The 12,841-nt window shown below is 43.5% G+C and overlaps 1 protein-coding gene across 6 annotated transcripts in view; it reads right to left on the reverse strand.

Annotated features, from left to right (window-relative positions):
* LOC117404298 (plasma membrane calcium-transporting ATPase 3-like) overlaps nucleotides 1-12,841 on the reverse strand; it is a 65,921-nt gene that overhangs the window by 47,026 nt on the left and 6,054 nt on the right. For all 6 annotated transcript variants that reach the window (XM_034914982.2, XM_059017323.1, XM_034914978.2 and 3 more), the window contains exon 2: nucleotides 2,314-3,220. In XM_034914982.2, coding sequence (XP_034770873.2) covers nucleotides 2,314-2,530 — 217 coding nt within the window. In that variant the 5' untranslated portion in view covers nucleotides 2,531-3,220. The remainder of the gene's footprint in view (nucleotides 1-2,313; nucleotides 3,221-12,841) is intronic.

The following is a 12,841-nucleotide window of genomic DNA, read 5'->3' on the forward strand; positions in this document are numbered from 1 at the left end:
CTCAAATGCAAATCTATCTTATAACTCCTGGCAGTTCTCGTTAGGCTTCCAAGCCAGAATGGCTGGGAAGCCTGTTATTGCTGGGATTATTATTAGGCTTCCTAGCCGAAGGCTTGCTCAAAAACTCATGAAAATAGGTAGATTGGAAGATGCCCATGGGACGGTGTACCAGAAACAAAAAGATAAGTCGTAGGTCTCGTGGTTCGGCAGCCATATTGGATTTTGCGGAGATTGTTAAAATGTCTACATATCGAAAACAACTTATTGCAGAGTTCTGAAACTTGCTATACATGTTCATGGATAGTCCAGCATTAACTTAAGAAACTGATATGTTTTGTGGTATGGCGACCACTTTGGATAACGTCATAAAAATCCAATAAAAATGTAAAATCATCAAAAAACAAACATCTTCTTCTAGGAAAGCGCTTATTCGGATGTCAGTTGGATGACATCAACTTAGAAAACGGGCTCATAACTCCTTGTAGAGTGCAGATAGGATTATGGTTACTATGGAACATATATAGCAACCCATGCATGCTCTATAAAAACTGTAATTGTCTGTGACCTTTGACCTCTCCTTAAGGTCAAATGTAAAACTGGATAATAACTTCTTAGAGAGTGCAGATAGGGTCATGGTTACTATGGAACACAACTGTTTTGTAACCTGATAACTCATTATCATCAAATTGAAATTAAAATGGTTTATTCAGTCTTTTCAAAAGCGACTTGTCATCGCGAGAGTGTGTTGTGACGCACTCATTAGTTTATTCAATTTTAAATCATATTATTGACTTGTTTTGTATTTTGATTTCCACGAGTGCACCTCACTGCTATAAAATGGCATATAAAACAAAACAGTGAAATGCTCCGCTGTTTCTCTTGCTACAAAAAGTTGGAAATTATCTGAGCTCTTGAAAAAAAAAAATCAAATCAGATACAAATCGCTGAGCAATTTGATGTTTCCCATTCTGGTGGGTTGTTAAATAATGTGCATGTCTTACATACTGCTGTGTGTTCCCTGGGTGTCGTCGGTGTGTTGTGAGTGTGTCGCCGGGGTGTCATTATTATTATTATTATTTATTTCTTAGCAGATGCCCTTATCCAGGGCGACTTACAATATCACATTATTTTTACATACAATTACCCATTTATACAGTTGGGTTTTTTTACTGGAGCAATCTAGGTAAACTACCTTGCTCAAGGGTACAGCAGCAGTGTCCCCCACCTGGGATTGAACCCACAACCCTCTGGTCAAGAGTCCAGAGCCCTAACCACTACTCCACACTGCTGCCCCACAGTGTGCCATGGGTGTGTCGCTGAGGTGTTGACCAGAGAGGTCACACGAGGCGACAAGCCAGCAACAGCTGCTGTCCCCTTGTTGCCGTTCACAAAAGTCGCCCGTGTGACCAGGCCTTTAGGTCACAGATCATGGTCAGCAGCACATTTGGCAGGAAGGGTTTGTATAGCACTATGAATATGAAGTCCCTATATAAGTTACTCCACGGTGTGGCGGTATCTCTTGTTGTAGAAGAGATGTCATCTCGTGCAGTTTGGGAGAGAGGACTGTGAAGGGAAGCTGAGCTGCTCTAACTGTGTGAAATGGCATCTCTTGTGACACAGTGGCAAAGGGTTCATTTTTCTTGCACAACACCCACGATCAAATTTGTCCCAGAGAATCACAGAATACAGCTGTGTACCAAGTATGAAGGCACAATCTCAAACCTTTAGGTCGTTATCATCCTGCCTATATGAAAATATGCAACTTAAAAGAATTGTAGCTACCACAGCAGTTTCATACATGTTACTCTGCCAGGATCATTATATAAGTCTCAAAGTTGCAGTACTGAAAGAAACAGATATTTTTGCAAACATGTATTTTCATTTCAAAACCTGATATGTGGTCCTGCACTTCTCCTATTGACTGACATGCAGTAACATGACCTAGAAGACACTGCTGGGGTGAAACGACCCAGGAAGTAAAACAGTAACAGACTTCCTGGAAGGCAAGGCAAGCAAACTCAGAACTTCGTATAGGACCCGAGGTCATGTTGCTAAAACATGTGTTTTTTCAGAACTGCACATTTGAGATCTGTGTAGACAATTATGGAATTATTATGTTAATTTCAAATTCTTTAGATGTTTTATGGAAGAAAGTAGGAATGACGGATTGACAAACTCATACAACTCAATAATAATAATACAAATAATAATACTACTAATAACACAAACACTATTAACAACAAAATAATAATAATAATAATAATAATACTAATGACCAAGACTATTACTACTACTGATACCAAGCCAGCTTACCGTCCGTGGGCGAGCTGTTGAGTCGACGACAGAGTTCGTACACGTCCCCGTAGCTCTCCTCCACTTTCTGCAGCGCCTCCGGCCCCCGCAGCTCCATGAGCTCCCGCAGCTCCTCCAGACTGCACCCGAAACCCCCGGCATGACTAGCATCAGCCTCACTGCCCCCCCGCTGCGCTTTCGGGTAGAACCCCACCGCGCTGTTCGCTAAATCACCCATCCTTCCTTATATATATGAAATAACTTTTTGGTTTTTTATTCCATATTTTCTTTTTTTCTTACTTTCTTTTTATTTTATTATTATTATTATTATTATTATTATTATTATTATTATTATTATGTAATTGCTTTCTTCAATTTTTTGCCAAAGAAGATATTTTGTTTGCTTTTATTGGAATTTTGTTCCCTTTCTCTCCCCCTCTGTGTTTCTCCACTCCCAGGCAGAAGGTCGTGTGTCTCAGCTCTAGTAGTGAGTGATGCTGTTGTGTCTCAGCTCTAGTAGTGAGTGATGCTGTTGTGTCTCAGCTCTAGTAGTGAGTGATGCTGTTGTGTCTCAGCTCTAGTAGTGAGTGATGCTGTCGTGTCTGAGCTCTAGTAGTGAGTGATGCTGTCGTGTCTCAGCTCTAGTAGTGAGTGATGCTGTCGTGTCTGAGCTCTAGTAGTGAGTGATGCTGTCGTGTCTCAGCTCTAGTAGTGAGTGATGCTGTCGTGTCTCAGCTCTAGTAGTGAGTGATGCTGTCGTGTCTCAGCTCTAGTAGTGAGTGATGCTGTCGTGTCTCCATGGGGAGTGTCGGTCCAGTCCAGGGGTGACCTTCAATGCCAGTCTTCAGTTTGTTGGGGGTGTAAGGTCAGGGCTGGTGTCAAAGGTCAGGGGTTAGCACACCTGGAATCTCTGCAGCTCTGCTGAACCCTGAAACAGGAATAAGAATCAGTCAGCTTTCATCTGGAAATTCAGAAACATCAGAGAAATCTGAGGCTGATTAAACTACAGCTGTTTTATACACCTGTAAAAATTCAAAACCAGCCTGTCAGTGACATCCCATCGCCACGGCTGTACATTCAAAATCAGAGCTAGCAGTGTGGTGAAAAAGTTGATGACAATCACTTTTATCAACAGCATGAACAGAATAGTAGAGAATAGGAATTAGCAATGAAATGTCTAATCACAATTTGATAAGCAAAAATATAAGTGTGACACACGGACTGATGGATGGACGGACAAACAGATCCCTCAATATATCCTCTCAATCTGATACTCTCTATACCCACTTGTCATTAGCAAGTTTCATCACAATCGGACAAGGGGTTCTTAAGAAATATGAAAATCTCTAAAATAGCATATGAAAAAGACGTTTGTTATTTTAGTGAGACAGACAGCCTTCTTCACCCCAGATTCTGAACTATTATATTTAGGGCTTCTGTTTTTCAGGTTTTATTAATTGTATTTTTCGGTGCTTATTTTTTAGCTATTTTCGAGTTTTATGGAAATCATTTTTTGGGGTGGGGCTTTCATTTTTGATATACTGCATGAAATTAGTCTTTTCGGTTACTTTCCAAAATGATTGAGCGTTTCTTTTGTGTGTGTGTGTCAAAATATGGACAGTAACTCGACAGTACTTGCACACTTAAGTTGTACCTTCTTTCCTTTGCTGTCTTCCACAACGAAACCCCTATGGTCACGACACATTCTTCTGGGGTTTTTGCGTGTAGGCATTTTTGTACATTTCGCCACAATTCTGTTTTAAATCCTCCGTATCTTAACTGTAATACAGCTTGAAATCCCTCTGACAAGCCTCCATCCTGATTGTAATCTAGTTTTAAATCTAGCAAGCGGAGTCTCCAATAGAAATGTAGGAATGTGCTGTCACTCAGTAGTTGGGGCGGGTTTAAAGTATTCAGAACGAATCAATGATAGATACAAGTCAGGAAGGCGGGACATTGCCCAGCAGCACTGGGAAATGTATTTATTATTATTATTGTAGTAGGTTTTATTTCTTAATGGGAAAAGGGTAAAGTCAACGTGAATTGATGAACCATTTCCACAGTTTTTCCGGTGTTTTCCGGTGTTTACTGGCTATCCACCGATTTCATTTTTTTTGTATCAGGGGTGTTTTATTGATTAAAACCAAAAATCAGAAGCCCTAATTATATTACATGTGCTAAAGAGGGTCCTCAACACGTGTATTTTTTTCTACCACAAGAATCCTTATCTAGAGAAATCTTTAAAATGCTGGGCTTGTAAAAGAGAAAGAATGAGAAAGAGAGGGGGAGAAATGGGAAGATGGAGCAGTTAAATAGATAGATAGAGACAGACAGATAGAGATAGATAGATAGATATAGAGATCTATAGTTTTAAAATAACCTTTATTATCAAATTTGGTAAACAATAATATAAACATTTCACAATCATAATTAACAAATCATCTTAAAACATTACATTAATAACTAAATAAATACATAATCCATATATATACATATACACATACATACACATTGTAGCACGGCGATTGCCCCGCACATGTGTAAATTAGCGTTTTATATGGGGAAATGGGTTTATTGTGTGTCTTTTTGGAGTTGATTTGTGTGATTAAAGTATTGTTTACAGACGGGCGCTCGTTTGAGACTTTGCTGCCTGCTGGGTTTGCTTGAGAGGAGGGCCAGTAGATGATTGGCTGTGCCGGTCCTCAAATCAGCAGGTGAGCGGGTCTTGACCGAGTGTCTGCTGGTTTAAAAACCTCCGCGGGGGGTGGCTCAGGGCAACTGCAACGCCATGCCAGAGGGGAGCGGTGTATACTCGGGAGGAGAGGGTCCGCTCTGCAGCAACGACAGCTACGCAACCCTGAGACTGCAAGCGGTGCTTGTGAAGGCAATGCCCAGCCAAGGCCGTATGAAGCAGCACGAGTCGTTGTATGAATGCCGGCTCATGAGTAGGTTAGTTTAGGGGATAGTGATCCCATGTGGGTTATGTAGTGTAGCCGGTTCCTGGAGCGGGATGCCTCGTTTATAAGGCTAGAGCTCGCCCTCTGGGGCACCTTTTATTTGTAGTTTTTGTACTGTGTTTTATTTTGTATTTTTGTACAGCTTGCTGTATGTGTCCTCTGTGCGTTTCCATCGCTGGTATTTACTTTTGTTTTGTATTAATAAATCCTGCGCGCCTCTGCTGGCATTTCAATTCCACCTCCCATATCCCTCTGTATTGCCTAAGCAGCAGTTACCCACACACCTGACATGAGCACCCTGTCACACACATATACACACATACATTTTAATAAATAGACATAGACAACACAAGCCTTTCAAAAAACAAGACTGAAAAATGTACATCTACCATTCCATCCTCAGCTTCCCCTCCACCACAGATCACACCACCCCCTCTGTTCCCCACACCTCCTGGGACACTTCAATCTGATGCGTAAGTTTATAATAAGCAAGCTCCATCTGGAGTCTGGATGCCACGATCACTTTGAATACAGCAATCACATCCCCTGTCAGAACATCACTTACTTTATTTGTTCTGCTTTTAATGATTGCTAGTTTGGCCTGCCCCACTAAAAACAGTAGAGGCACTTGTCTTCAACTCCTGGCTTAATAATCACCATAAAGGAGTTTGTGGCTATGATAGTGTGTAGCACTCTCCATTGTAAATCCTCGACTTTTTTCTGAAGTGGTGGCTTATATTTGATCTACAGCTGGCCCAGCCTGCAACTCGAACACCGGAAGCTCTATTTCTGGAGTAGCATTCCCAGAAAGAAACTCACTCAGGATCCCCAAACCTGCCTCTGCTAACACTGCTCGCAGCTGCATTAAAAACAAGCTGATAAACCGCACTGATCTGACCCCCAACTCAGAGGCCAGAGAATCTGCACTCTTCCACTCTCTATTTTCTAAATCTAGTAAATGCCTAATCTTAGTAACCCCCTGTGACAGAAATATAATGAATTGTGGTTGTAAATCTCCCTCCCGACCTGTGAGGGCACTAAACAGCGAAAGGGGGAGTCTTAGGACGGGCTGGCCTGACAGTTCTTTCCCCGGGCCTTCCTTCGCTTGGTTTGTGGTTTTTAAACCTAGAAGGATGGTGAGAGACCCCAAAAGGATTGTGACCAGTATCGTGAGTGTTTTTTGTTTGTTTGTTCTGTCTGTTAGTAATTGTCTTGTTTGTGAATCACCAGACAGCTAACACGATTCTGGAGCTGTCGCCTTGGGCCAGCACAAAGCTGGAACAGCACATCACCACTGTCACGAAATAAACTGTATCACCCACTACACTACAGCACGCACCCAGGACTGGTGACCGTGTTAGTATATTGTGGGACGGATATTCGTGTTTATTCTTTGGAACTGTAACCCTGTTGTTATTTAGTCCGTGCACTTGTTGTGTATTGCCGGAGATTATTATTTGGTCACCAGACCTGGATACAATTAAAAACTGTTCCAAACTGGATTATAACTCTCTGTGTTTCATAACTGCACTGCATCACCCCTGCACCTGCACGTACCACTTACCACTTAGCCCCCCCCCCCCCCCCCATGTTAACCAACAAAGATAAAAAAAAAACTATTAGACTCTAAAATGGGAAATATCAGAGTAGGATTGTGAATCAAAGGCTCCTTTAGGAGGCAATACAGCCCTGCCGACTCAAAGTTCTTCCTCACTGCCATCGTGTGCCAGGTAAACAACATCCCACGATAAAAGGCAGGTAAAACAGGACAAGGTGTTTGTCCTGGTGTTTATTAACAGCTGTCTGTGAAAATTCAGCCCTCCCACCCTGTGAAGGAAAGCAAAAGCAATATTCCTCCATAGCAGAGGGCCAGGAGTGTACAGTAACCGCTGTAGAGTCTGCAGTCTAAAAGCAGCCATCCTACTAGTAAGATCAATCAGGCCCTATCCCCCTTCCTCTAATGGTAAGTAGAGCACACTACTTCACCCAGTGGAGCCCACCCCCCAGAAAATCTAGCAGCATTCTCTGGATTTCCTTTAAAAAAAGATGGTGGGGGGTCCACGCACCTTAACCTATGCCAAAGCATTGAAGCAACCAGATAATTAATTATTAACACTCTACCTCTATAGGAGAGCTTTAACAAAAGCCACCTCCAACTGTGCAATCTCCCCTTCACCTGATCTAACACTCCCTCCCAGTTCTCTATGCTGTACCCTCTACTCCCAGGACCACTCCAAGATGCCGAAAGACCCTCTTGTTCCACTGCAGCTCCCCTGGTAAATCGGGCGGTCTGGTACCCTCCCAATCACCCATCAAAAAAACGTTGCTTTTAGCCCAATTAACACGAGCAGATGACACTCTCTCAAATCCTGGCAGTAACTCAAAGCCTTAATATCCTGACAGATGTCAGGACTGCCCAGTCCCTGACCACCTTCCGGCGCCTCCTCAAGACTCACCTCTTCAGACATCACCTGTACCACTCCTCTTTTCCCTCTGGACACTTATCACTCTTCCTTAAATGCACTTTACTTGCTCTTATCTGCCCCCTATTTTACTGCATTTAATCCTGTACTTTAGAGTACTGTAAGCTGTCACAAGTGTTATTTAATCTGTAGTATTTTGTATTTAATCATATCCTGATGTAACTATCACTGACACTGTTATCTGCTCCGTTACTGAATGGTATTTTGTTATACTTGTACTTGCTAGAACCTTGCTAGAAAGTCATTGTATTTTTATCTTGATCCTAATTGTATTATTACTTGTACTGTGATTCTTAAAATGTACTTTTGTTTACGACTGTAAGTCGCCCTGGATAAGGGCGTCTGCTAAGAAATAAATAATAATAATAATAATAATTTGTCACAGTAGCTGCTATGTCATCTGCATAGGCCACTACTTTAAGCGACAGATTTGGGATGTTTGGAATAGAATGGCCATGTAAGAGCTGCTTGAGTTTCTCAATAAGAGGCTCAATGGAGAGGGAATGTAACATCCCAGACAAAGAGCACCCTTGATGGATGCCCCTCTGCATTGGGAAAGGAGAGCTCAATACACCAATTACTTTCAGCACACTGAACACGTTATTATAGAGCAACTGAATTTTTTCCACAAAATTAGGGCTAAAACCAAATCCCCTAAAAACATTAAATCAATATTTATGGTCTACCTGATCAAACGTTTTCTCTTGATCCAGGGGAACCAGACCAGCTTTAAAACCAAAAAGCTTGGAGGCTGCTATAAGATCCCGAATAAAAAACACATTACCAAAAATAGATCTGTTGGGTACACAATATGATTGATTGGGGTGCACAATACGGCCCATAACAGTTCTCAGGCGGTTTGCCAATGCCTTAGACAGGATTTTATAATCGGAGCAAAGGAGGCTTACAGGACGCCAGTTCTTCAAATTACATAAATCTCCTTTTTTTGGTAACAAAGTCAACACAGCAAGCCTGCAGCTTAAAGGCAGCTCTTTTTGCTGTATACTTTCCTTGAAGACTTCAAAAAGGTCTCTCCCCACATAAGCACCTTGAAGAACTCAACTGGCAGTCCATCAATACCTGCTGCTTTACCATTGAGTCCCATTAGAGCCTCACTGAGTTCTTGAAAAGTGAATCCTTCCTCGAGCCTCTCCTTATCCACTTCAGGAACCTGGGCCAGACCCTCAAGGACCTGCCGGGCCTCTTGGGACTCCTCTACAGCCTCCGCTGTGTACAAATCCGTGTAGAAAGCTACAGCATGCCTCCAGATCGCCTCAGGCTCCCTCAGCTCCAGCCCAGTCGAGGTCTTTAAACAATGAATCAGCTTGCACTGAGCTGCCTTTTTCTCCAACCCAAAAAAGTATTGAGTTGAGGCGTCTACCTGTGAAAGATTTTAAAACCTGGCGCGCACCAGAGTCCCCTGTGGGGGGTTTTCAAGCTTTCAAACAGCTTGTTATCATAGCCAGACTGCAGAGCTCTGTGTACCTCAGTGACATCCTCCTCCAGCTCTCTTGTGACTATAGCAGTGTGTGGCGTGTTCAGTGTGCTGTTGACAAAGCAACTTCACCTGCACTTTTGCCATATCCCACCACTGCCTTAATGAAGAGAAGGCATGTTTTTGCCCCCTCCAACTTTCCCCCCCCAAAATTAAAATATTTTAAAAAGTGTGCATCTTGTAACAGTTTTATGTTAAAGTACCAGTATGATTTATACACTCTTGGTGAGGGAATAATAATTTTTAAATTGACCATACTATGGTCTGAAAAACCAACTGGAAGAATAGAACAATGTGCAACTAATTTTAACTGGTGTTTAAAATGATAAATTCTGTCCAATCTGGCCAAAGATACCAGCCCAGGAGACCCTTCTGTCTGTCATTAAGGTTCAGATTCCTCAAAGTATCCACCAGTTCATGTAGTGTTATTATTATTATTATTATTATTATTATTATTATTATTATTATTATTATTTCTTATTTCTTAGCAGATGCCCTTATCCAGGGCGACTTAGAATTGTTACAAGATATCACATTATACATTATTTCACATTATACAGATATCACATTATTTTTACATACAATTACCCATTTATACAGTTGGGTTTTTACTGGAGCAATCTAGGTAAAGTACCTTGCTCAAGGGTACAGCAGCAGTGTCCCCCACTGGGGATTGAACCCACAACTCTCTGGTCAAGAGTCCAGAGCCCTGACCACTACTCCACACTGCTGCCCCACTGTTAACACGACAAGTAGCTCCCTGACTGAGCTGGGTGAGGCTCTGAGCTGTTCCTATCTAATTGCTTATTTTCAGTGCAGTTGAAATCCCCAGCCAACAGAACAATCTCCTCAGACTGAAACTGAGCCAGCAATTCATGCAGGGTTTAAAAAAAACCTACCCTCTCTCTTCCTTCATTTGGAGCATAAATGTTAATAAAAACTAATACCTGAACTGTTAGTAATAGTCCTTTAATTAGTTCTATTACTTGAAAGGAGTCTGGAGTAAAACATTTTGCAAATACAATGGCTACTCCTGCACTAAAATTAGAGTCATGGCTGAGAATGGCTGTCCCCTCCCACTCACTGACCCAGTCTGATTTTTATCATCAGTGTGTGTCTCCTGGAGAAAACTGACACTCACTCTTTTTTGAACTAAATACTCAAAAAGAGACGCTCTTTTTACTGTATCTCTACATCCATTAACATTCAGAGTCCCCAAACTAAGGTTTTGCATTGAGAGATTATAGAGAAAAGTATGAGGACACACAATTAGAAAACTTAAACATTATCATTGCGTTTTTAGAGGAGTACTTTACTCATCACTTTCTTCAATCTATCTCTCTCTTTTTTTTCTATCCCTAAAGATTCAGCGCTGCGCATCACCTGCTGAGCCAAGCTCAGAAACAGCTTGAGATCGGGAAATTGATCTATCACACTAATCCCCCTCCTTCCTTTAATCATTTTTAAAAAAGCTTGAATACTCTCAGCGCTGTACCCTCCTCTCAATTGCGGACTAGCTGACAGCTCGTAAGTGAAAGAGGAGTCAGTGTCCTTGCCTTCCTCATCACTCAGTGTCTTTAATCACACTATTCTCAGCGCTCTGATTTCCTAGTCGAGCGCCGGTCCCTCTCTGTCTATCTCTTCCCCTGAAACCACCACTCGCTGATTTCTGCTCTGAGGAGTATCTTGTTCCTCCAGCGCTTCAGCCCCCCCCCCCCCCCCCCCCGACGTCTTTCTGTACGGCAGTTCTAAACTGCGCTCCTGGCTCCTCAGCCCCCACAATCCCTGTTGCCTCACACACCACCTCTCTTCCCTCCTGTGTCCCGAGGCTCACTGTCATCACTATTTTTCCCTTCAGCTCCCAAATCGCTTGCCCAACTCCCTGAGCGGGCGTCTCTGCAGTACCTTCAGCGGGATTGCGCTCCCCAGAGGTCCCTTCCCCTGCATTGCTGTTTTCCCATCACCTCGCTTACAATGTGCTGCTTTATGCCCTTCATGACCACATTTAAAACATTTCATTAATTCAGAGGAAGCAAACACAACGTATTCACTCCCATCTACTCGTAATTTTAATACAATGTTATGATCTCCATTAATATCATTTAGCAACATATAGAGCTATCTTCTGAAAGAAACGTGTTTCAATTCAGGAGATTTACAGCCTAGAGGGACCACTGAAATTCCTGACAATCTGTCCGTGTCTGCTCAGCTCTCGAGCAATGAGCTCTTTACTCAAAAACGGCAGAATAATTGAAACAAGAGCCCCATCTATCACTAATCCTTCCTGAACTATTCTCTGCACGACTCTTCTTCGATCATAAACACAACGACAGCTTTATTCATTCGTGATGCTGACCTGATATTTGCACATCCTACAGCTTTACCCAGTTCAGCAACACATGTTTCAACAGATACACGGGAATCTACTAACATTTTTACTCCATGTCTCCGAGTAAGATTTTCAAAATTAGAATTTGATCCCCTAGGGACTGCCCCGGGTTTGGCCATAACAGCCTTCAGTTTATAAAACCAAGCTCTTAATCCGATTTTTATAACTATAACATAAGAATAAAGGATGAAGAATGAAATGAAAAATAAAAGCAGGGGCAAGCCCTCACTCACTCTGAGCTCCGCACTCTGCACACACGCTGCAAGCACTCCCGACAGACACAGCAACAGACAGACAGCAATAGTAGATAGATAGATAGATAGAGATAGATTAAACAGGGTAGGAGAGAGACAGAGAGAGTGTTGAGTGGAGTGGATCTATTCTGGAGTCTCATTAATATTTCAGGAGCAGCATCACTGCAGCAGTCTATCAGGCAGAGAAGACCCAGGATACCCCCCTCTCCACCTCCCCTTCACCCCCCTGCCCCTCTCTCCACCTCCCCTTCACCCCCCTGCCCCCCTCTCCACCTCCCCTTCACCCCCCAGCCCCCCTGCACACCTCTCCAGCTCCCATTCACCCCCCTGCCCCCTACACACATCTCCACCTCCCCTCCCCTCATATCGCTCCCCACCTCCCCTTCACCCCCACCAACCCCCCCCTCCACATCCTCCACCTCCCCCCTCCTACTCCCCTCTCTAACTCCCCCCTACACGCAATTATTTTTTAGGCTCAGCTCACCACTACCACGCCTGCGCTGACTCGGGAAAGGTGAAGACGAACACACGCTGTCCTCCGAAGCGTGTGCCGTCAGCCAACCGCTTTTTTTCACACTGCGGACTCACCGTGCAGCCACCTCAGAGCTACAGCGTCGGAGGACAACGCAGCTCTGGGCAGCTTACAGGCAAGCCCGCAGGCGCCCGGCCAGACATTCATGGGTCGCTGGTGTGCGGTGAGACAAGGACACCCTGGCCGACCTAAACCCTCCCCCCCTCCGGGGGCGACGCTCGGCCAATTGTGCTCCCATACACGGTCGGCTGTGGAATAACCTGGACTCGAACCGGCGACGTCCAGGCTATAGGCCGCATCCTGAACTCCACGTGGAGCGCCTTTACCGGATGCACCACTCAGGAGCCCCTCTCCACCCTCTTTTTTTTACACAAGAGAATTGTGAGAGTCTGGAACCAACTCCCCAGTAATGTTGCTGCTTGATGAGATTCTGGGATCA

The sequence above is a fragment of the Acipenser ruthenus genome, chromosome 56 (assembly GCF_902713425.1).
Source record: "Acipenser ruthenus chromosome 56, fAciRut3.2 maternal haplotype, whole genome shotgun sequence".
Taxonomy (NCBI): domain Eukaryota; kingdom Metazoa; phylum Chordata; class Actinopteri; order Acipenseriformes; family Acipenseridae; genus Acipenser; species Acipenser ruthenus.